General features: G+C 42.1%; 1 protein-coding gene and 1 long non-coding RNA gene across 9 annotated transcripts in view; one reads left to right on the top strand and one right to left on the bottom strand.

Moving 5' to 3' along the window:
* The window catches only part of SSBP2 (single stranded DNA binding protein 2), a 119344-nt gene extending 111205 nt beyond the window's left edge, over window positions 1-8139 (bottom strand). For 2 of the 8 annotated variants that reach the window (XM_083703305.1, XM_083703307.1), the window contains exon 1: window positions 7955-8106. In XM_083703305.1, coding sequence (XP_083559431.1) covers window positions 7955-8013 — 59 coding nt within the window. In that variant the 5' untranslated portion in view covers window positions 8014-8106. Of the gene's footprint in view, window positions 1-7400; window positions 7488-7954 lie in introns of those variants that run through there. The other 6 variants (XM_083703299.1, XM_083703306.1, XM_083703302.1 and 3 more) reach the window with 6 other exon arrangements.
* LOC310827398 overlaps window positions 1-23353 on the top strand; it is a 793036-nt gene that overhangs the window by 203731 nt on the left and 565952 nt on the right. The window lies entirely within an intron of this gene.

Raw genomic sequence — 23353 nt, 5'->3', positions numbered from 1 at the left:
GCTACTCTTATTTATTTCAATACCGGTTTATATTTCAAACAACTAATCTCAAAGCAGTATACAACACATTAAAACATCAAATAAAACAGTCAGAATAAAACAAATCCAGGCTTCAGTGAAAATATTTCAGATCTTTCTCTATGTGACATTTTGCTTTCCCCAGTTGCCAACATGGCATCCAGAGCTCTCCACGTGGTCGCATTGGACCTGCACCAGTTGCAAAACGCGCCTGGTGCCTGGCTAATTTCTAACACTGCTTTACAGGTGAAATACCAACATAGGAAATGGAAACACATATTTAGACATGAGTTGCAGATACACTTAAAATGTTCCCTAGAACTTTAGCAGATAGGAAAATGGTAAGCTTGACATATTAACCTTAGTATTGTAAACAGACTCACAACGTGTCATATAAGTTACTTTAATGTCGTTACTTGTTTGGAAGTACTTTTTAATTTTACATAAGCTTACTTTTCCAGTACAGTGGTATCTCAGGTTAAGAACTTAATTCGTTCTGGAGGTCCATTCTTAACCTGAAACTGTTCTTCACCTGAAGCACCACTTTAGGTAATGGGGCCTCCTGCAGCTGCCGCACCACCGCTGTGCAATTTCTGTTCTCATCCTGAAGCAAAGTTCTTAACCTAAGGTAATATTTCTGGGTTAGCAGAGTCTGTAACCTGAAGCGTCTGTAACCCAAAGTACCACAGTACTTTGCTGCTTCCATTCTTCATTCACTGATCTCTATTATTTAATCATACAATCATAGAATTGTAGAGTTGGAGGGGACTCCGAGGGTCATCTAGTCCAATCCCCAGCAATGCAGGAATCCTGCTCTCAACGGTCCCTGGGTGGGCTTGAACCACCACTTTCTAGTTAACAGAAAGATGCACCGACCCAGTGGAGGTACATGACCATGGATACGATACATTCTATCTGCACTTTTACAACAAAAATCTAATCTTGTTTACTTGTATTGCAACAAGGCTTACCTCGAAGTATGCATACTTAGGATTTCAGCCATATTATTTCCAGGAACTTGTGCACAGATTATCAAATTTAAGCAAACAGTTTCCTTATTAGCATCACAGACATTTCCAAAGAAAGGTATCCATCATCTTGGCTACCTTGACTGCGTATATTCCAATTCAAAACCATGCTTTTAGTTTCCAGCTTCAGGTATAGTGGCAAGAAATAGTTTAAAAGTTATAAGCCAGCAGTCCTGGTGCACACCATTGAGTCCCCCATATACAGAGCCCTGCTTATGAAGTTGCCTTGTTAACAAGTCATTGATTCTGTATCAGAACATTTACCAACTCAAAAGAGCCTGCACACAGAGGGCTGTGTAGGTAATTTGGCAACTTATTCATGTTCATAAATAATGCTCTGACCTACTGTTTTATTATCTTACATGGCTAGTATCAAGCGAAGATAGGCAAAAATGTTATAGCATATTGCGTATTTTAAATTTATTTAATTTTGGCTTTGTAAGACACTTTGGGACTCCATACACTAAAATATAGGTTTGATTACAAAGAAGGCGAATAACAAGTTAAAGGACTTGTAGTCATTAAAAAAATCAACAACAGTGAAGCAGATTGTCCCCAGTGTTTGGTCATGTAAACCCTCAAGTAGCCAGTACTATTGTTATAACAAGAGTAGTAACTATTTATGAACTACACTGAAAAGGCATCTGTTGTGCTGGTCATAGATATAAACACCTCCGTAGTCTGGCTTCTGACATCAAGAAAAGCCCTCCATCTTTGGGTTGTGCTCTATGAACTAACCAATGCAATACACTCCACATTCTGCTAGCTATGTTGTAAGGCTGCTCAGAGGCATGTTTCATACTTTGAACACTATTTACAAGTGGCTACAAGAAGGCTATAAGAAGGCTATAAGACGTGGGTGGCGCTGTGGTCTAAACCACAGAGCCTAGGGCTTGCCGATCGGAAGCTCAGTGGTTCGAATCCCTGCAATGGGGTGAGCTCCTGTTGCTCGCTCCCAGCTCCTGCCCACCTAGCAGTTCGAAAGCACGTCAAAGTGCAAGTAGATAAATAGGTACCACTCCGGCGGGAAGGTGAACAGTGTTTCCATGCACTGCTCTGGTTCGCCAGAAGCAGCTTAGTCATGCTGGCCACATGACCCAGAAGCTGTCTGCAGACAAATGCCGGCTCCCTCAACCTATAGAGTGAGATGAGGACCGCAACCCCAGAGTCGTCCACGACTGGACCTAACGGTCAGGGGTCTCTTTACCTTTACCTTTACCTATAAGAAGGCTAAGAGAAACTGTCTACTACAATATAGTCAGAGCTAGTACACCTATATACTAGAACCTAGCACATATGGATGGTATAAAAGTCAACCCATGTTATACACATATATGAGTTCCCAAAACGTAAGTCAATTCAGAAGGAAGCCTCTTAGGCTGCTAACTAGAAACAGACTGTATGACACGAGTTCTGAAACCACTAGCTGCTGGTATTGTCTCACACATAAACTTTAAGCTTCACTGTATTCTCTGAGGAAAACATTCAGAGCCAAACTACACACAATCTTTTTAAATCTACAATCATTCTAAAAGAAGAAGCAGGAACTCAAAACTACGTGCAAATAATAAGCCCTAACTCACAGCAACAGTGCAAATTCTAAGTTCTCTGGGCAGGGACCACATCATGTGTTCTGTACTGTACCCTAGCTGTAACTGTTTAGCAACAGAAGCAGGAAATAAATTCAAGTCATTCCCCCTCCCCCCCATTTTCCTGACAACCCTTTTCTAGAAGCTATATTTTAAGAAGTAGAAAAGCATTTTCTTTCAAGACAGCAGAAGAACAGGCATCTCCAAAACAGGTCAAATTCCAGACATCATACTTGCATGCCAGGATGGTGTCTTATCAAAACAAGTAATGGGTCTCTCATTATATGATCCAATTTCATTTTGTCACAAAATAAGACAAAGTCACATAGATGTTCATGGGGAAGAGGTTGCTGGACTCTCCATTTATTCTTTATTTCAGCTTTATAGTGCCATTGTCAAAGCTCAATATGGTTTACATAAAAACATTAATAAAAATGTCATTAAAACCAAAATTAGAACAAAGCCAGGACATCGCAGTTTTAGAGAATTCAGTTTTCAGAGGATTAAACCTGGTTCAAACACACATATTTCAGCTAATTAAGTCTTGATATGCATGAGCCTTCTGTCTGACCATCCCATCCTCACACGACCCCTTCTCTTCTTGAGCATGCTGCCATTGACTCAAGTATCTTTGATTAACTATAGTTTCCTACAGCATCTATGTAAACTATATTTACCAGGATCAAAAAAAGACAAGATCTTAAATCAAATTCAAACCACAGTTTATGATCCTGGTTTATTCAAATCCTGGCAACCATAATTTCCAATTGAATCCATATGGGAAATGATAGCTAACTAAGACTTCCTGGGCTAATCACAGCACACCAAGAAGGAAGGAGAAAAGGGACAGCAGGCACAAGGCTTGCCCATATCTTAGATTATTAAGATGAGATATATACATACAAAGCTGGCCTTTGTGTTCTTCTTGACAAGACTAGTATTCATTTGACTAGCAGTCATATAACCTATTCCAAAGGCCTCTTACATTGGACCAAATTTGGCAGCTTGCAATTGCTGACACACTCCTCTGAAATTACTTTCAAAGAAATGGAAGATTTTATTTTATTTTATTTCAGCAATGACTTGTCGATTCTACCACCTCATTAAAATTAACCCATCTTTTGGGACACACCCATTAAAAATTACTATCAAAGCAGTTGAAAGAGAAATACTAAATTTAGAAAAATGTCCACAGCCATTATTACAATAGTAGCTTTAGTCATCAAAGTGAACCTTTTCTCCTTCAGCATAGCTATATATTTTCTTTTTCACAAAATGAATGTTCCTTATATAGTCATAGTAGAACTACATACAGGATATGAAATTATATGCATAAGTGACTCTTTAAAACAAACCAAAACATTCATATGGCACCCTTGCAATCACTTTTCTCTAGAGCCAGAAAGAATAAAAAGTTATCTACCACAAGAAAATAGTATTTTCCATCATAGAAATTCTGATGTCTTCAATACACTTACTTCCTGAAACAAAGTCAGCATAGGAAAAACAAATATTTCCCAAAATGAATTACTGGACAGAAAGCCAAATCCATTGTTTCCAATCTAAAGACTACCAAAACATACGCAGTCTTGTTGACCGGCATATAAACCTTCACTTTCATCAGGTTTATAGTGCCACAGGCTCACACTATACAACAGGCATGGGAAACCTGTGTGTGGCCCTCTAGACATTATTGGTCTCCAACTCCCAGAAACTGAGGGATGACAGCAACTGTAGTCCAGCAACATCTGAAAGATCACAGACTGCCCACTCCTGCTGTAGAACTTCGCTTGTGTATTTACATTGTATATTAACAGCACTGTAATATAAATGCTCTGAATACTATTTAAGAGAGGTTTTCGATCAATTTTCTTCCTGAACTGATGAAGTAAATAAATTGCAGTTTACAAGTATATTGAAACATGATTCCCAGCACCCAAATCTTCATACAAACCTAAACACAGCTTCTTGGGCGTAAGCCCCATTAAACAAAAATTTCCGAGTCAACATGAATAGAATTTGACTTTCACCTTCTGTAATCCTGGATCCATTTAAGCATATATATTCCATTTAGGTCAACTGACATTAAGAATGCAAAATTGGAACCTGGATTGAAGCTATGTGTAATGTTTACATACAGCCTACAAATACTCATACAGAAAGATAAATGCATTCAAAGTATATAGCCACATCATACTCTTCCAGCAAAACATATACAGTAACTATTTAAAAGAAATTGTTTCTAAACTAAATGTTTCAGGTCAATTTTTTAACCTCCAATCATGCTTGTGGTTCAGAACATCATTAGTGTATAAAAAGCTCAGAAAGATGTTTCTCTCTTCCCTCCCACCTCTATTTTGATATCACTGCTCTCAATAGAACCATATCCCTAGGCAAACCAAAAAAATTCCTTCCAGTAGCACCTTAAAGACCAACTAAGTCAGTTCTTGGTATGAGCTTTCGTGTGCATGCACACTTCTTCAGATACTAGGGTTAAAATTGTACAGTGGTGTAAAAATACTATAATAAAAAGCAACATTGCTTTATAGATTTATCAAAGAAAAAACCAGTACATATAATTGCATATACAGCAATATCCAAAAGAATCAAGCATCTAACGATCCCCCCTGCCAAATTCTAGACTACGATCCTTACCCAACAAAGAGGACATAACACTCAAATATTTTCAGATTTATTAGTTTAAAATATTGCATAGGACCAGGCAAACTGTACAAGAGGAATACAGATCCTTTGCTGCAAGCTGTAATGAATGGAGCGACAAATGTATTTAGATCAAATAGCACCATCTAGCAGTTCCCTAAACTTCACTTCAAAGGGTACTTACTACTTGGTGACAGTTGAGTGTAGCTAGTTTGTCTTCTATAACTAAACAGTTATTCATGTAGTGTCCTATCTTAGAGCATGCCTTTGTTAAGAGTAGAAAAAAGTATCAAACATTACAGCATCTCAGATGCATACAAACTTTCCAAGAACCATCAACACAGCTAAGGTCTACACCAGGGCCCTGTTTTACATTTGTTCCCACACAACCTCCTCGGCAATATAGTTTACAAACTTGAAGAAATACAATAATCACAACTAAAAAATCCAGCTACTGTACGTAACTCTGGCCAAGAAATGTATTGTTGTATTATGTACATAAACGGGTGAGAGCGTTTCTAAATGCTTTGTTTTAACTGGTTCTCTGGTTTAAGTTTATGTAACTCATCCATTTGTTTAACATTTTAGTCACACTATTAGTTTTTGTGTCCCTTTCTCCACACAGACTTAGACATGCCAAAATCAAATATCTGACAAATGATTTAAGTCTCTGTGGCCTGCTTCTTTGTCTCTGGAATCAGGAAGTAACTCTCTTCTTCAAAAGGTTGCAGCAAGGAAAACCTAGGTGAAGGTTCAACACAAACTGCCTTGAGGGAAACTTCCCAGTCATGTTTAGCACATTAATTCTCATCCTGAGTAAAGCTTCAAAGTTATGTACAATGACATTTTTTAAAGACAATGTATACCAAAACCTTTTCTGGCTGGGGGTCCCTGATCTCAGAAACCTCACCCTAAGCCTGTGAAGGTGACGAGTGCAATGACCAAGCCTCTGTACAGGAGGAGTACTCCTGAGAATGATACTATTTGCTGTATTAGGTACTATATTTTCCTATCTGCCACAGGACCAAGCTTCATGACCAGCTCCCCTCTGTGCTCTACTACTTCCAATGAGGAAAATGAAAACTGTAATTATAACTAACTTCCAATGAGGAAAATGAAAACTTTAAATCACAAGCAAACTGACATAATAACCCCTATAAATTCTGTTTTACTTTGAATTTGTTAAGACTACTTTTCAATGTACTCTCTTTGGCCAATTATTTGGTAAAAATAAACACCCAACAAGATGAAGAGAATGAATATCTTACTACAAGAGAACACAAAAATGTGTGTAGCATTGTTTACAATTTTGCAGATCAGGTGAACACTGTTTACAACAAGACTTTGTGTACTTTTTTAAGTTTTGGTGTCTTCATAACAGGTGACTCAAGGTACTGCAATAGAAGTAATAACTCTCCTGTAAGGGGGTGGGGTGGGGGGTGTCTTTCCTTCATTAACACTGTAACAGACTTAAAACACAGCAACACCCATTTACTATTGCCCTCAGCACCACTCCCCAACAAGGGCTATGTCCCAATTCTTCTGGAAACCCAGGTCCAAGTTTTTCTCCTCCTCATTACAGAATGTTCAGTTTTACTGACAAACAACCCAAATTCACCTTTCTGCCTCAGAACACTTCCTACCCCAGCCCTTTCTAAACACGTTTTTTCTTTTTTTAAAAAAAAACAAAAACCCTGCAAACTATTGCAGTCGTTTTCTTATTTAAAAGCATATAGTACCCTTTTACCCCCAAACGTAGGCCAGAATGCACCAACTGAAACAGTTTCTGGCTGTATGAAATAATGAGGGGAAGAGCGGGGAAGAAAGATACTAGGTCTCGATTTAAATAATAACAATAATAAAGAGAGGGGAGAGCGTTGAGTGTTGTGGAGTTAGCAGGCAAGGCAACGAGGCTTCTGTTTCTTCCTCCCCAGCGGAAGCTTTACACCAGCACACAACCCCAGACTCTTTTGTTACCAAAGTTACTCCAACACCATCTTCGTCCCCATCCCCCCCCCCCCCCACAGCCCGACCCGGGCAAAGCGAGGGGAAAGGAAAACACAAACACGGGAAAACGCTCCCCAGCCTAAATACTAATCCCTACCCTAAGCCTCCCGAGGCTTGAGGCACTACACCGCCGACTTGAGCCACTTTCTCCCCTCGCACAGCCCGAGAGCTACAACCTTCCGCCGCCCGCCCGCCAGTCCTCCCGCGTCCGGGGCGGGCGAGGGGCTCGGGCACGTCCCGCCTCGCCTCGTCCTGCCCGCTCCCCGGCGGCCCGAGCTGAGGGGAAGCGCCCCGAGCCCCGGCCCCACCCCCCTCGCAAGAGGCTCCGCTACCCCCTGCCGCTGCCTGAACCGGGAGGGTCTCGCGCACTTCACTTTTTTACCACACACGCGGCCGCGCGCGCGCGCAGCCGCCGCGCACACACACACAAACGCACACTCACCCTCCTGCCTACACCCCTACTTGTGGCATCACACCCCCCCCCGCCCTCCCGCCTCCTGTTTTTTTTTCCCCACGCCGGGGTTGTACTCCCCCGCGAGCTCCTGCGAGGCCCCCCCTCTGCCACAAGCGGGAAAGTTACTTTGCGCGGGGCGTCCGCGCGCCCACCTCCCCCGCCCCGTCGGGCTGTGCGGTCCGGCGGGCTGTACTCACTTCTCCCTGGCCTGGCTGTCGGACGGGACGCTGCTGTTGCTCTTGCCTTTGCCGTACATGCCTGCAGAGAGCTCCGACTGTCACGCACCTGTCAACCCATCACAGCCTCCCCAGGAACAGCCCAGTCACCATGGAGACGCCGCCACACACACACGCCATTGGCCCGCCGCGAGCTCGGACACACCTCCCGCGCCGTGATTGACAGGCGGAGACCAGGACAGGCTGCTCTCTCCTCCCTCTCCGCTGGCTCCCTCCCCCCACCAGCCTCCGGCTCCTCCTCCCCCTCCCGCTCTCCCTTCCCCGGCGCAAGGGGGAATTAGAAACGGTTCTAGAAGGATTTTAAACAACTGGCTGTTCCGTGCGCTTGCCTCGCCGCCCTCCGCCGCTGCCAGAGACGGAGACTGCTGAGGAGAGACGGAAACTGCGGACTGGATTCGACAGCCGGCACAATGCAGAGGAGGGAGGCTCAGGCTTTCTTTAGTCCACGCCGCGCGGGCGGCTTTGCCCCCTTCGCCGTCCGTCCTGAAACCCGCTGAACAGCCGGGATATTCGCTTCGACGGCTTCGCACCCCCCCCCGCACCCCCTCGCTGTTTTGCTCAGAGCAGAAACGTTACCCGCTTCTCGCAGCTGCTCCACTAGTCTCAACCTCCTCATGTCAACAGCCCACGTGTGGCAACGAAGAGGACCCGCCGCCGCCACTTCCTCACCCAGAGCCAGAGGCACGCAGGGTCCCCTCGGGTTCCCGCCCGCCAAACCCAGCAGTACAAACACCCAGCCCTCGTTTGCAGCAGAGGTTGCCCGCTCCCCCCAACCCAGTCACGAGAGTCCCTGCAAAACCAACTCACACACAACCAGCAGCTTGCAAACATCATGTTGCCACAATAGTCAAGTCAATAGGTGAATGGTCTCTCATTGTTACGGCCTTCGGTTAATAAAGAAACTCTTTTGGTTGGTTGGAGCGCTCTGCTTCTTTCTCTGTGTCTGACTGTCTCTCACACAAACAAACACAAATATCCAGGGTTGGCCCTGCCCTTAGGCAAAGTGAGGTGCCTACCTCAGGCAGCAGACATAGCGGGTGAGGGGAGGGGAGCAGAAGTGAAGTATTGAAAGTTAGAGGTGTGTGTATCACAAAGTCACCCCCCTTATCTGGCCTCAGGTGAGTTGGAGGGTGCTAACCCTTCACCAATGTTGAAAAAATCAACTGGAGGTCTGGTTGGCTTTTGCACCCACCCCACCTGCAATTCCCCTTACGACTTGTCCCTCACCTCAAGCAGGAAAATGCCCTGACCTTGACTACCACCACCACAATAATTCCAAGTGTTACATCCCCCATGGAACTGGCAATTAAATAATAATAATCAAATGACACAAAGCCAGTCTCCATCTCAGGAGGAGTATTGCATCCTAAAAAAATATGGATCCAAGGGAGCTCTGGCATGGGGTTACAGATCCTCCTAAACCCATTTGTGTTAATAGGAGAGCTCCATTGCATTCAATATCCACTGCTGGGTGCATCTCCAGAATCCACAACATTCCCTAGTGACATGTTGCTGTAAAATCCCAAATCCAGTACACAGATTCTAATAGTAATTGCATGCAGACTTTTGAAGTTCATTATACAAACACACCTCATAACTGTCCCTGCTGCCAACAGCAAAAATCAAGGGTGTTTCCAAGTCATCACAGAACCAACATTCAAGGCACAGCATTTTCTGGATCCATATCACAACTTTTACAATGTAAAGAAAGTGGTTCGTATGTGTTTTAAGCAGTGGTGGGAAGAAGGGTAGACCACACTGGCCAGTTTCAGGTCAGTTTCTCCAGTGGACTTCCTCAAAATTCCTGGTAGCTGAGATTCTGGCAAAGTATGCTGGAACAGAAGAATCTGGGTCGTATTCTACAAGGTGGCTCCTGTGTTCTTAGGTAAGAGTTCATACAAAAGGATTGCATACCACAGATTAGTTTATGCTTTAACTGTTAAGAGATTCTGACTTTGCACTCTTGCTTTGTAAATTTAAAATGCAGCAGTGGGCCATAGGGATTGCATCAAAAAGAGTAGGCCACACAAGACTAAAATCAGCTCACTCCTATGTAAGGTTAGGAAATCAAGTTAGGAAAAGGATAGGGAAGTCTGTGCTATGTTTCTGAGTTTATTCATCACTGTGATATATTTTACAACATAGCCAGTATGGATGTGTGATATGGGGATATAGTGATGTCAATGATGATGATACAATGTCAAAAAAATATAAAAGTTTTTAAAATTCACTAGCAGGGTGTGTGTGTGTCAGCAGAACCATAATTTTCACAAATTACAAAGAAGGAATTAGGATTAGGAGTCTATACATAAAGAAGAATAGAGGACAGGAAATTATAGTCCTGTCAGCCTAAGTTCTGCCTCAGATAAAACAGGAGAAAAGGCTAGAACTGTTAAAAGCAAACAAGCAACCATGATGCTGCCTTTCTGAGTTAGAACCCATAGAATGCCTTCAAAGGGGTCTGGGGCTTTTGAATTTTGAATCGTTTATAATTATTTGAGAGTGTCAATAGACAACTAGATAGAAATGAACTGACAGGCGTAATATATTTGGATTTTCAAAAGGTTTTTGACAAAGTACTTCACAGAAGGGTTCTATGAAAACTTAGCAGTGATGAAGTAAGAGAATGTTCCTCTTATGGCCGGATATGTAACAGGTTTTAAAAACAAGGTAATGTGAGGAAGGAACAAATGGGAAGTTTTTACAATGGAAGGAAGTAAGCAGTGGGATCCCTCAAGTCATGTGTTGAGACTGGTGCTGTTTTGCATTCCTAAATGATTTTAAGGCAGGGGTGTAGATGTAGAACAGTGAAGTAGATATGTTTGCAGACAAGACCAAATTATTCAGGATGATTAAATCCTGAACAGACTATGAAGAGCTCCAAAGGATCTGTTCAATTTGGGCTTTACAGGCAACAGAATAGCAGATGTGGGTGTCATTAGATAACTGTTTGGTACTGCCACAATTAGAAAACTGTGTACAATTCAGGTCACCCAATCTCTGAAAGGATATCACAGAGCTGCAGAAAGGTACAGAGGAGAGCAACTGAAATGATCTGTGGGTTACCGTATTTTTCCTACAATGGAATTATAGAGGTTGGTCTTTTGTTTATTTGGGGAGGGGGGAAAGTTGGCATGCAGCACAATCTAAACCTTAGATCCAGCAGGACCTCAGAGTTTGGATTTGGTAGAGCTTGGCCTCTCCAAACTGAGCCAGGGCTCAGCTGGGGCTGCATAGAGTTAGTCCTTACCTGCTCAAGAACAAAGCTTGGAAAACAAATAAATTACACTGTCATAATTTACCCCAGCTAGCCAGCTGTCTGTAGTTTGGATACCTGTAATTTGGAAGTGGGTGGCAAACAGGCAGAACAGTTAAGAACAGGACCTGAAACTGCTGGTGGAGGCAACTGGTTAAATATTCTCTTAAGGAAGTGGCAAAAGATGTTGATCAGACCTGGAGGCTCTGCCTCCCTGAAGGGGCTACCCTCACCTTATCTTGCCATCTTTGGCTGTTGTGCGGCTGGGACACAATGGTTCTGCTCCACCATGGTGGCAGCGTGGTACCATCCAACTGGAGGGGCCCCAAAGAAGGAACCTGTAGTTCTTATCCAGGGAAGTAGCCTGATCCTCATCCAATTCCTCCATCACACATTGCAAGGTCTGCAGGTCGTGGGTCATGACACACAAGTACAGTATACATTAGCTCAATATAAATTGTCCTCTAAGGGCCAATGAAAAGAGAGAGGCCTTCAAAGCCAGTCAAAGGTATGGTGCCTGTCAGGCTCATAGTAACACTATGATTTTGTTACATATTGTAACAGAATGATGAGTGTCCCCTTTTTGTCTACAATTGTCTAGTTAACCCATGACTACATGGGACATTATAAAAAGGTAAAGGACCCCTGGCAGTTAAGTCCAGTTGCATACGACTCTGGGGTTGTGGCGCTCATCTCGCTTTATACAGGCTGAGGGAGCCGGCATTTGTCTGCAAACAATTTTTCCAGGTCATGTGGCGAGGATGACTAAGCCGCTTCTGGCGCAACAGAACACTGAAACCAGAGCAGCGCATGGAAATGCCATTTACCTTCCCACTGGAGCACTACCTATTTATCTACTTGCACTTTCTGGCGTGCTTTCGAACTGCTAGGTTGGTAGGAGCTGGGACCGAGCAACGGGAGCTCACCCCGTCGCTGGGATTCAAACCACCGACCTTCTGATCGGCAAGCCCAAGAGGTTCAGTGGTTTAGATCACAGAGCCACCTGCGTCCCCCATGAGACGTTATACCTAACTGAATTTAGCTAAGAGGCTCATACTGCCCCTATATTCTACAGAGTATGATGTATCAATAAATCGATTTTAGATTTGGAAGGGGTGCAAGGGAAAATAGGGCTTTTAACATATCATAAAACCAAACGGATTACTTACTGTAATACCTATACCACCCACAGTGGCAGAGCTTCATGCTCCGGGCGGAGAGCAGGCGGGGACGGGGCTGGCATGCCTCCTGGGGGCATGGCGCGTTGCCCGAAGAGGCGTGATGTGCCTCCTGGGGGCATGGTGCGTGTCCTGGGGGTGTGGCACGCTGCCTGTGGGGGCGTGGTGCCCAGCACGGGTGGGGGAAACAGCCGCGATGGCACCTCACCGGGATTGCACTGCTGGGGGTGGTGCGCTCCCCCCGCACTCCTCTTCCTCCACCTGTGACCACCCATTAAGTGAAAGATATAGGAAAGAGTGGGAGACAATGGTACTAGATCTCTTTGATTGCCAGTTTGCCAAGGGAGAGGGTGTTACAAAGACTGGTTTATGGAAACCATAATTGACACTTAATGGCAGCCAAGAGGGGAGTAGGGAATTTATGGAACTGGGAATCTATCTAATCTCTTTTTGTCCTCCCAACCTACCCCTGTGCAGGTGGGGTGGGGGAGGCAGCTCAGAGACCAGAGGGAGTACAGTAGCTGCAACTGCTCAGAGGACTCTGAAGGAGAAGAGAGAGGAGAGGAGGCTGAGGGAACACTCCACAATAAAGGGTGTTTGAAAAGGAGTGAGAGACTCCCAGCTCTGTTGGTAAGGGGTGACATAACTGGGCTCCTGAGCTCACACAGAAAGAATGTAGCTGGTCAAGGGAGCTGTGGACTCAAAAAGGTTGAAAACCTCTGATATAAACAATGAATAAAATTAGCTTTATGAAGGATAAGGCTATCAGTGCCTACTGGCTCTGATGGCTATGTACTACCTCAAGTATGTCTGGAATACCAGTTCTGGGGATTCACAAGACAGGACACGGCATTCAGGTCCTCCTTCCAGGCTTCCCAGAGGTATATGGTTGGCCACCATGAGAACAAAATACTAGACTAGTTGGGCCTTTATCTGACCCAGCTGGGCTCTTCTTAGGTCTAACCTGTTTCTATCTAAACCCAGACATTAACACCAGCCCCCAAACCAATTTCCTGCAGTGTACTCAGGTTTCTTCTATGGCAAGTCTTTGTTCAAAAATAATTCTACTAGTTTTAGGGGTGGCTACTCAGATTTCACTGTGTCTCTTTGAAGTGGTGTGTGGTGCATGAATGGTACATAGAGTGGAAAAGAGTGGTGAATGGATCTGGTGCAGGCTCAGCAACATGGGATCTGTGCCTGTGAGGTTTTTTCATTTGTTACACCTCCATATGGATGATTATAAAACATATCATGCTGACCCACAGAGCTGCTGCTGCTCTTTGTTCAACAGTTTCTCTGGAGGTGAACTTTTTCCCTTCGGTTTCAAGTTGTGTGACAACTCAGTTGTCCTTTTTTATAATAAAAGCAAATCACTGTTACCAAATGGATGCATTTCTGCAAGTTATCACGTTCCAATTTGCTATCTCAATATTACGCCCTTTACTGATGCTATTCCCTCAACTATTCTGAGGCCCCAGCAGTGATTTTCCCCACCAAAGCGATAAACGAACAAAAGATTCAGAAGAAAACTCAGAAAAGGCTTGCTAAGGTTCACATACCATTCCACTTCAGTGAGCCTGAACTAGTTTATGGTTCTACAACCGCAATTAAACATTCTGGGTTTCAACCTGCTTCAATTTGAAATATCAGCCAGACCAGTATGTGATGTATCAAATAAGGAATGAGAAAATTTAGACTACTACAAGCTATAGGGAAGATATTATAATCTTTTATTCTGGTTGTCATTATTTGCTAAAGAAGAATGCATACAAAACACAAACCATTGAAAACATGAAAATACATTTCCCCACAATGTATAATTCCTTTGCAAATTGTTTTGTAACATCTGAAACAAAATACATTGCAAGATCCCAGAAGGTGTGCAGCATGTTTAACAATAAATAAGCTCTGCTGTATCCAATGGATCTTACCTTGCTTGTAACTGAGCCCAATCAATGCATTTTATCTGGGAAGGAAGTGATTCTAAATTCAGAACAATTTTAAGGCAAGTGTGTAAATTGCTTTGCGATCCCTTGCACACTTACTTGGAAGTAAGCCCAGCTAAATATAGAGGGATTTACTTCTGGTTAGAATGTTAGACACATTTATGGAAAGCATGATATTTTTTTAGTCTTCAGAAACATTAATAAACAAAGCAAGCATTTGAAACAGATTTACATTTATTAGTAAAGATTTAAGACAGCCACTGCCTACTGGGGGTTAGGAAGAAACATGCTCTAATAGTAATGCACTGAATATTTCTAACTGCAGAATTTCTTATATATGGCTACCTCTTGTTAGCTGCTAAACTGAATGGATCAGAGGATTTTATTCTGAATAGAAAGGGACAGGTCCAACCTGAAGGAAAAATACACACAAGGTAAGAGCTGTTTAACAATGGAACAGACACCCCCTCAGGAGATGGTGGACTTTCCTTCATTAGAGGTTTTTTAACAGAGGCTGGATGGTCATCTGTCATGGATGCTTTAGCTGAGATTCCTGCATTGCAGTGGGTTGCACTAGATAACCCTAGGAGTCCCTTTCTATTCTATTATTCTATTATTCTAAATTCATATAAATCATCATATTACCATAAATCTAAAACTTAAGTTTGGGAAGACAAAAATCCATTCCGATAAGTAGGCAAAGAAATGGTTTGGTTAACTATGATTAGACTGCCTGATCACTTCTGCCTGGTAGTCATGGAGGGATCTATATTCCTTGGATTTGTATCATATTGGTATAGACTTATAGGCCAATATAATCAAATTGTATGACTAGTTCAGCGCCCTTGGGAGAACTTGTGGATTTACATTTCAATAATAGCCCCACCTATCACAGCAAAAACTGTTTTTTGGTGTTTTTTTAATCAGGGTGAGGAAATCAAAAGCTGTTTCTGATATGCTGTAGGATGGCCAGCACTTCAAATAATAAGAATACAACAAATACCCACAAGCCCTTGAGAACACCTAATGCGCTTCTCTCAGCCTGCGAAGCTGCAGTGAGGAACAGGATGAATTTTCTTTATACATAGGCCTTGGCTGTGGGTGCAGAAATGTGCTTTTTTTACATAAAGGTTAAAGTTTCCAGTTTTTCAAGGGGTTGGACTAGATGACATTTGGGGTCCCTTCCAGCACTAAAATTCCATGATTTACCCAAGAAATTATGACAATTGATCAGGAGCATTTAGCAACACAGTTATTTGAATTAGAGTATAACAGTTAGCTGATCATCTTCTGTTCACAATAGAATACTAGGCTCTACTGCATTATTGGGGGAGGGAGACCTTCTCTCTTACAGAAACAAATATGGATGTATGATACAGGATGACCTCTGATAACCTCAGTTGACTCATATAATAGGTGAGGTATTGTGTTAGTTTTGTGCTTGGGATAGTTCCAAACGTGGCTGGATTTCCAAATGAAGCTACTTATGATTGGATGCAAGACTGGGGTTGCCCAGGTGTATCAGAATGTAGAATTTGGACTGTACCCAGTAATATATCATTACTAGGATAACTAATCTCTTCACTGAGCCTGCAGTTTTTAAAATCTATTAATCTGTGTTTGCATAAAAGATTCTGAAACAAGCAGTAGGATTTGAAGTGGAAAAAGTAAATGGCCAAAGCAACCATACGGTGAGAGCTTTGAAAAACCTTTATTCGGTTTTCTAAAACAAACGTTGGGTGAGTTTTCTGTTCCCTAGGGAGCCTTTTACCATTAAATGTCCATACTAAATATTAGAGATGAGCAAAATGGTTCTAGTTATTCTCTTATTTATTTAGCTCACATTTGTGAATTAAATACCATGCCAATGGTATGCCATTTCAGTCATGCTGAACCAACACGTTTAAACATACAGCAGCTTCATGTGACATTTTTGTCCTGCTTGATGTGACAAAATTTTTAAGAAGCTGTGAGAAGTGGTGAGAATAAATTTGAAATCATCTCAGTCTTGTGTTTTAGATTCACAGACTGATTCTGTTATGCCAGTGGTTGCTACGCAAGGCTATGCCAGGGTCACACGCCAGCCTAATTTAATTGTAATCGCGTGCACTCCCAGCAGCAAAGCAGAAAGCAAAACAATACAAGTAAAAAACAGAGATAACACAGCAATACTAACAGGCACTTCTGCCCGTTCCTAGCATCTCTTCCTCCACCCATCACCAACCATGGGGCTTAAACCAGTGATATGTATGATTGACATAACAGAATCACATTGCATAATTTGACAGTGTCAGTGTTGTTGGACATTCCACCAGTATAACGGAATTCAGTAGTGATTTTATCTCCTGCCCAGCAAACATGATTCCAGGGTGGGAGTGCATTGTTAATTCTCCAAGGAACAGAGTTTTTCAGACTTTAAAATGTTAGCATCTTCTGGATTTAGAGATCCCAAAACACACTTTTAAATAATTTTCTTTTTCTTTCTATCCCCCCCCCTTTATTTGATAAATTCAAAAAGAAACATAACGTAGAATTTGCATTACAAGTTGAAAGAAACAATAAAGACCACCAAAGGAAAAAAACACTAATTTTCCAGATAACTACAATATCAATCATCTTCCATTCTATTATTCTACATTTCATATCTTTATACATGACTTCCCATCTACCCCTAATGTATTTATCCAATAATTTTCATGGACAATCTATGTTAGCATAAAACTATGTTACTTAACCTCACCTATTTTGCAACACTTACATTTAATTATTTATATTAAATTTTATATTTAGCCTTTAAACTACCTTTACATCTTCATCACAGTGCGTGGTGCTGGGAAAAAATCAAGCCAGTTCAATCTTCTCTGTTACCCTGAAATAGTACCTTTACATATACATAATGTATAGAAAGTATATTAATTAATATATACAATTGAAAATGAGGAAAACATTGTACCAAAACATACTTTCTATTTACTATTCACCTTTCATACTAACAGGTTCCACTTTCAAACAAGTCAAGCAAAAAATTAATCTGCAATCAAATTCTCATACCATAGCTTTGTTTTGTAGGTGAAGATATGACATTGCCTTTGGATCACAACTTCTCCTAATATTTCTGTCCATTCTTTGGGCCAATCTGCACATGCAGGAAAGTTCTGCAATTCTTCGTCCAAATTTTTAAAAATGAAAACACTGAAGAGGTGATTGATATGGAATGAGGCTGTTTAACTGTTTCCTGGCCATTTGTCTTCTGAAAGCTGGCCTCTTCCATGCCCCAACTGTTTTTCTATCTGTGGAGAAAAAGATGTGAACTCATATTTTCTCCATCATAAGAAATGCCCTGGTTGATCAGACCGGGCCTATCTATTCCAGTATCCTTTTCTCTCAGTGGCAAACCAGATGCCTATGGGAAGACCACAAGCAGGACATGAGCTCAACAGCACTCTCCACACTTTTGATTCCTTACAGCTAGCATTTAGAAGCATATTGCCTCCAACACCGTCATTGTGGCTAATAGCCACTGATAGCCTTGTCCTCCATGCAAGACGGAAGCATCTAATGGGGTCAAGTTTGAGCAGTCAAATAACAGGAAGATATTTACTAGTCCATTTCCTCCACTGCCCCAAATTTCAGCCCTTCATGGCAGCTTTTCATTCTTATTTTTTAAGGAGATGAATCACTGAACTCCCCTTCATGTACAATTCAGCCATCTGGCGTGATCAGAAGGTAACACTGACATCCCAAGAGGATCACAGATGCCAGCACAGCATAAGGCCAGGCACCAGGGGCCTGCTGCCAATATAACTGTGTTGCGCCACTGCTAAAATCTAACCCATAACACCTCTGCTGTGGCTACCAGTGCTTCTGCGGTTGCAGCTGCCCACTGCCTTGGAGCAGCAATACGTCATCAAGACACTTTGCTATAGTGCTGGGAGGGAATACCACCAATGTGGCTTTTGTCTTCCTTGCTGAGTCACTCCACCAGTCTATCCTCTTGTGTGTGTGAAGTGGTAGATGATGGCTGTTGACTTGCAAGGAAGTGTGTGGAGAGCAATAATTAGAGCTGAGATAAATCGTGATGAACTATTAACTGTGAATGCTCCCCATTTGGTAAAAAAGGACACATTATGCAGTCAAGAAGCTAAGCTGTAACTTTCTGGATCTCCACTGAGCATGGCATATTTATTAACTTACTATATTACACCCTATATTCCACTTTTGTTTCATGATACTCCTGGCGGCAGCAGAGAGAGGGGTACCAGGCAGTCTCTCATCCAAGCACTGATCAGACCTACACAAGCCTACCTTTAGCAAGTTTGCTGCATTTGCACCATGCAGAATTTCCCCCAACTCTGCTTAAAAGGAGAAATTCATCATAGGAGTTTTTGTGGTGTTGTTACTGGAAACAATGCCAACTGCTCAATGTGGTTATCCACATACAGTTTTTCCCATGATAGCTGCATGTCCTTTAAAACAGCTCTCGGTTTGATTCAGCATGACTGTGGTTAACCACTTCCAATGCAAATACGGCCTTTTAAATTGTCCATATTAAAGATTACAATAATACGAAGGGCACTGTTAGCTCTGTTATGAACAAAGAAAAAATGTTCACTGTTTAATTGATTGATTTAAAGAGCTGTTTATCTCATTTCTCCCTTTCAGGCCTATTTTGATGATACATTTTCTACCATATGTATTTTCCCATTCCCTGTACAGTACTTTTCTCTCTCAAGGGGAAATTCTGGGTTTTTGAAAGCAGATATAACGTGTGCTGGATTATAGCATTGCATGCTTCTCTGCACATATGTCCTTCTGAAGGTTAGAGAGGCTGTTTGCCAGAAGAGAGAGGGTATCATGAAGCAAACCTAACAGAATGTCTGACCCTCTGATCACTTTCCTTAGACTGCCAAAGTAATACTGGAGTCTGTGGCCATAAGGGCAGTCTCCATGCAGAGAATTTGGATTTCCTAAAAATCCAAATGATCTGGTCAGAGCCTGGCGCTACTGAACTTTTTCCAGCTCTGTGACAAGTCACACCTTCATTATCATCACTTAGCAGCTGTCATTTTTCTAAGTACTGTAGAGATACTAAAGGATAACCCTGCCTGTAGGCTCACAATCAAATAGATTCAAAAGGAAGAAGAAATGATGAGGGAAGAGGAAAGCAAGCAATGGAACAACTGCACATTCCCTGGCTGATGCATAGGGCCAGATTGGCCCCTTGCTATGCTGTTCTTTTCGGAAAGCAGGTTGTGCAGACTCCCAGCTGTCCTGGCAGATGCCAGTAGGTTCTTCCTTTCAGATCTGCAGTGCCAGGGCAACAGACTCTTTTCAGAGCTTCTTATGAGCCTGCAAGATCAGACCAAAAGTCCATCTAGTCTAGCATCCTGCTTCCCACTGGGGCAAATGAAAGGTTCACGGACAGGGCATGAAAACAATATTATTGAGAGATTGTTGGGGAGGTTAGGCTGTATATCTGGGTCTTTTCCAATTCCTGGATTCAACTGCTGAATTAACCAGGCAAAGGCCATAATGGCCCCCTAAGTATGGGTTGTTATGTACGGGCTCTGTACCAGAAAACAAATGGCTGGGCCCCCTCCCTCAAGGCCAGAGTGGTGTGTTTGAGCTGGAAGCTAGAAGCATGCTACAGGCTAGGCAGCTGAGAGAAAGAGCCATGATTGATTTCTCCTGGAATCCAAGGCTGTGGCTATGGGGAAAGCAGTTATTATATTTAAAAGTGAGTGAAGAACTGAGTGAAGAACCTTTAACAGACTTACTTTCCATTAAATTTTATCTACATGTCTTAAAAAAAACACCCTCTAAGCTAGTGGTTATTACCACGTCATGTAGCTGTGGAGAAAGCACTTTTGTCTGACTTGAGTCTACTGTCAATTAATTACATTAGGTGTCCCTGAACCCTGAATTCTATAAAGATTTCTATCCATTTTGTCCAGGTCATTCATAATTTATGGGCCTCTATGATGTCCCTCCCTTAGTCACCTTTTTTACTAAACTAAAAAGCCAAGTTGTTGTCCTCACAAGAATGTTGTTCCAGTCCTTCAATAATCATTCTTTGCTTTTTCCAGCCCTTCGATATCCTTTCTGAGACGGGGGTGACCAGAACTGTACACAATATTCCAAGAATGGTGCATTTTAACAATATATCAAAGCAGGGAGGTGAATCTGCAGCAAATATGTGAGTGCAGAGCAGGTTCCCAAGCAACTGTATTTTGACAGGTTGTGCTAACAGCAACACTTGACCATTATTCCAAAGCCAGACAATAAAATCATTAGATAAATATCTCCCTCATGATAATAATTGTTAGCCGTGTCCCCATGACATGCCAGGGAGGTTTTAGGACAGCAAAAACTTAAATACTCAAGGACAAAGAATGTTTAAACTAACTTGGGAGTGAAAGTGCAATAAGGAGGTGGAAGAGGAAACAGTCTGTGATGCACACTGGCAGTTGGAGAGACAAGAGAGGGGAAGGCAGGAGCTTGCGTGACAGGCTGTCTTCCCAAAGTAGGAGGGGGAAAGGAGGGGGAGGAGAAGCTTGGCATTTCCCCAGAAAAGCTGATAGCGGGTAAAACAGAAAGGAAGAGCTGAACACTGAGAAGGGTGGAACAATGGGTGGGGCTGGATTGGTTTCCTATATACCCATTTGTAGCTGGGATGACCAGCAGGCAAACTTGCAGGAATATAGACAACTCTGGTTCCAGGATTTAGGAGGAACCTTCTGTGAGTCTCTCTAACCTAGAAGAGGAGGGCCATGCAAGCTGAGAATTTCCTTAGCTGATCTCATTGGATAATTTGTGAAAAGCGGAAGTGATATCACATTTTAGGTTGCTGGACCCTCTGTTTGTTTTGGGACCTTGGGAAATGTCCAGACCTGCCACCCTCTGGAGCTGACCCTGAAAACTGAGCCAAGAGAGCTGAAATTCCAGAGTTCTTGAATAGTAGAAACATCTGTGATCCAATAAGGTTTTAGGAAATGGGAAGTCTTTTCAATTTGGTGCTGTAGCAAAAACACTATGCAAAGTGTTGTGGGCTGCATGTATTGGGGTGGGGGGTGACTGTTGCTAAAGACAGCCCTAACATAGACTCAAACATAGACTCTCTTATTTAGAAATATTGTTACATGCCACCCATAACAATATACTTTGGTTTTCACTGTATGAAAACACAATTTGATTTATAAAATATTTTGTAGGGCAGATTTAGGAAGCATACTCCTAGTTTCCAGGATCTGAAGTAAAGAATTAAATGTGGATTCATTCTCTGCTTGTGTGTGTGTTTTAGTGTGGTGACTGCCTGGGAATTTAATGTGCTTTACTCATAATAAAAGAATCTCTAGCATACTATTGGGCTATGAAGTATTTCAGTACTTGCCTGTAGGCCTATTCATTTTGAAGTCTAGTCACTCTTCTGCTCAGCTAACAACATTGTTTACCACAAAAGGTTCAGCAAAAACTATTGCTAAAATTACTCAGTGGTCAGTCATGTTTCTTCAAATTAATTTTCAGACTGAGTAAGCTGCCTGCTGTGAGAGGATTTGAACAAAATGTTGCAGAAAGTCTGTACTGCTTGACACATGTTTCTAAGGACCTTTTAATAAACAAATGATACATTAATGTATATTTTTCTTTATGTACCAAATGATTTAAAGTTGCATACTTTGCTTCTTTTTACCTGGAGCTTGTTGCAATATTTTTAGCAAATATCTCTAGTGGATAAATTATTATGCAACTAGAAAGAGATAGCAGTAAAAGAAATTTGCAGCTCTTCATTACAGAACATGTTGTTATTAGCAAATCCTAACAATCCTATGAATATTTTTGACTGCCCCCTCTCTATGCAAAAGTCAGATATTCATTTTTATGGGTCAGTATACTGGACACAGCATCAGGGTTGGGATTGTTGTCATCAGACCCACACAAAAAAGCAATGACTGGGTGCTCAGGCTTCTGTGTAATTGGGATAATTATTTCTGTGATATGCAACAATTATTCCAATCTGCATTATATTGCTTACTGAGATGTCTGTGTTGTATGAATGGAGAACAGAATGCACAATTAGTCTAATTGCACCTAATATGCATCCAGTGGGCAACAATGATTGAGATCTGCATTGTGAAAATCATATATTGACTCCTGTGAACAATGTCCTGAAAACTATCATGGTGGGGAAATGAAGGTTTTTGACATTGTTAGGAAAAAGTCAATAGGTGCATATTAAATGCTACTAAATGCAAATTAGCTAATAGTTAATTAACTCTCTCCCCCCCTGAACTTACAAATGTGGTTAATGGGGCACCATATCACTGTTAAGAGAACAGCTTCTGTTCTGTATAAATTGTTATAAGGTATGGTTCTGGTTAATATAAAGCAGTATGATCTTGTGCATGCATTTATTACCAGCCTTATGAAAGATGGCTTGGAGTTCACAGGTTGATACAGAACAGTCTGTATATGTAATAATATATATTATAATATTCACGAATGTAAAAGAGTTGCCAGTTCTCCAGACAGGAGACTTTTAAGATCCCTAAATTAGATTCGTGTTCAACTTTGTTTTTTTATTATTTGTATTTTCCTGTCTCTAGTGTGCTTTACTTCCAAAATTAGATTTTAGCTTGCAAACCACTACACAAAAGACTTCTATATGCAAGCACTCCTCAGTTTCTCATACCCTGCCCATCACTCTGCTGAGAGCTCTGCTATAGACATCACAGACCCCGATCATCCTGACATTGTTTCCTCCGGCTGAGAGCTTGCTCACTCTCTGATGTGCTATAAAGGGAAATCAGTGGGTAGCCCTCTGTCATTGTCAGGGCTGGGTTGTAGGCAGCAGTCTGAGGGGAGCCAGGAACCAGTAGCTGTGTGGGATGGAGCCAGTAACCAAGACTGAAGAGTAAATCAGAACCAAAGGACAAAACAAGAGGCAGGATCAAGAAAAGCAGCCCAGAATTCAGGGCTAAAG

The sequence above is a fragment of the Podarcis gaigeae genome, assembly GCF_964106915.1.
Source record: "Podarcis gaigeae genome assembly, chromosome: 11".
Lineage (NCBI taxonomy): Eukaryota > Metazoa > Chordata > Lepidosauria > Squamata > Lacertidae > Podarcis > Podarcis gaigeae.
This window is presented reverse-complemented; position numbering and strand designations above follow the sequence as displayed.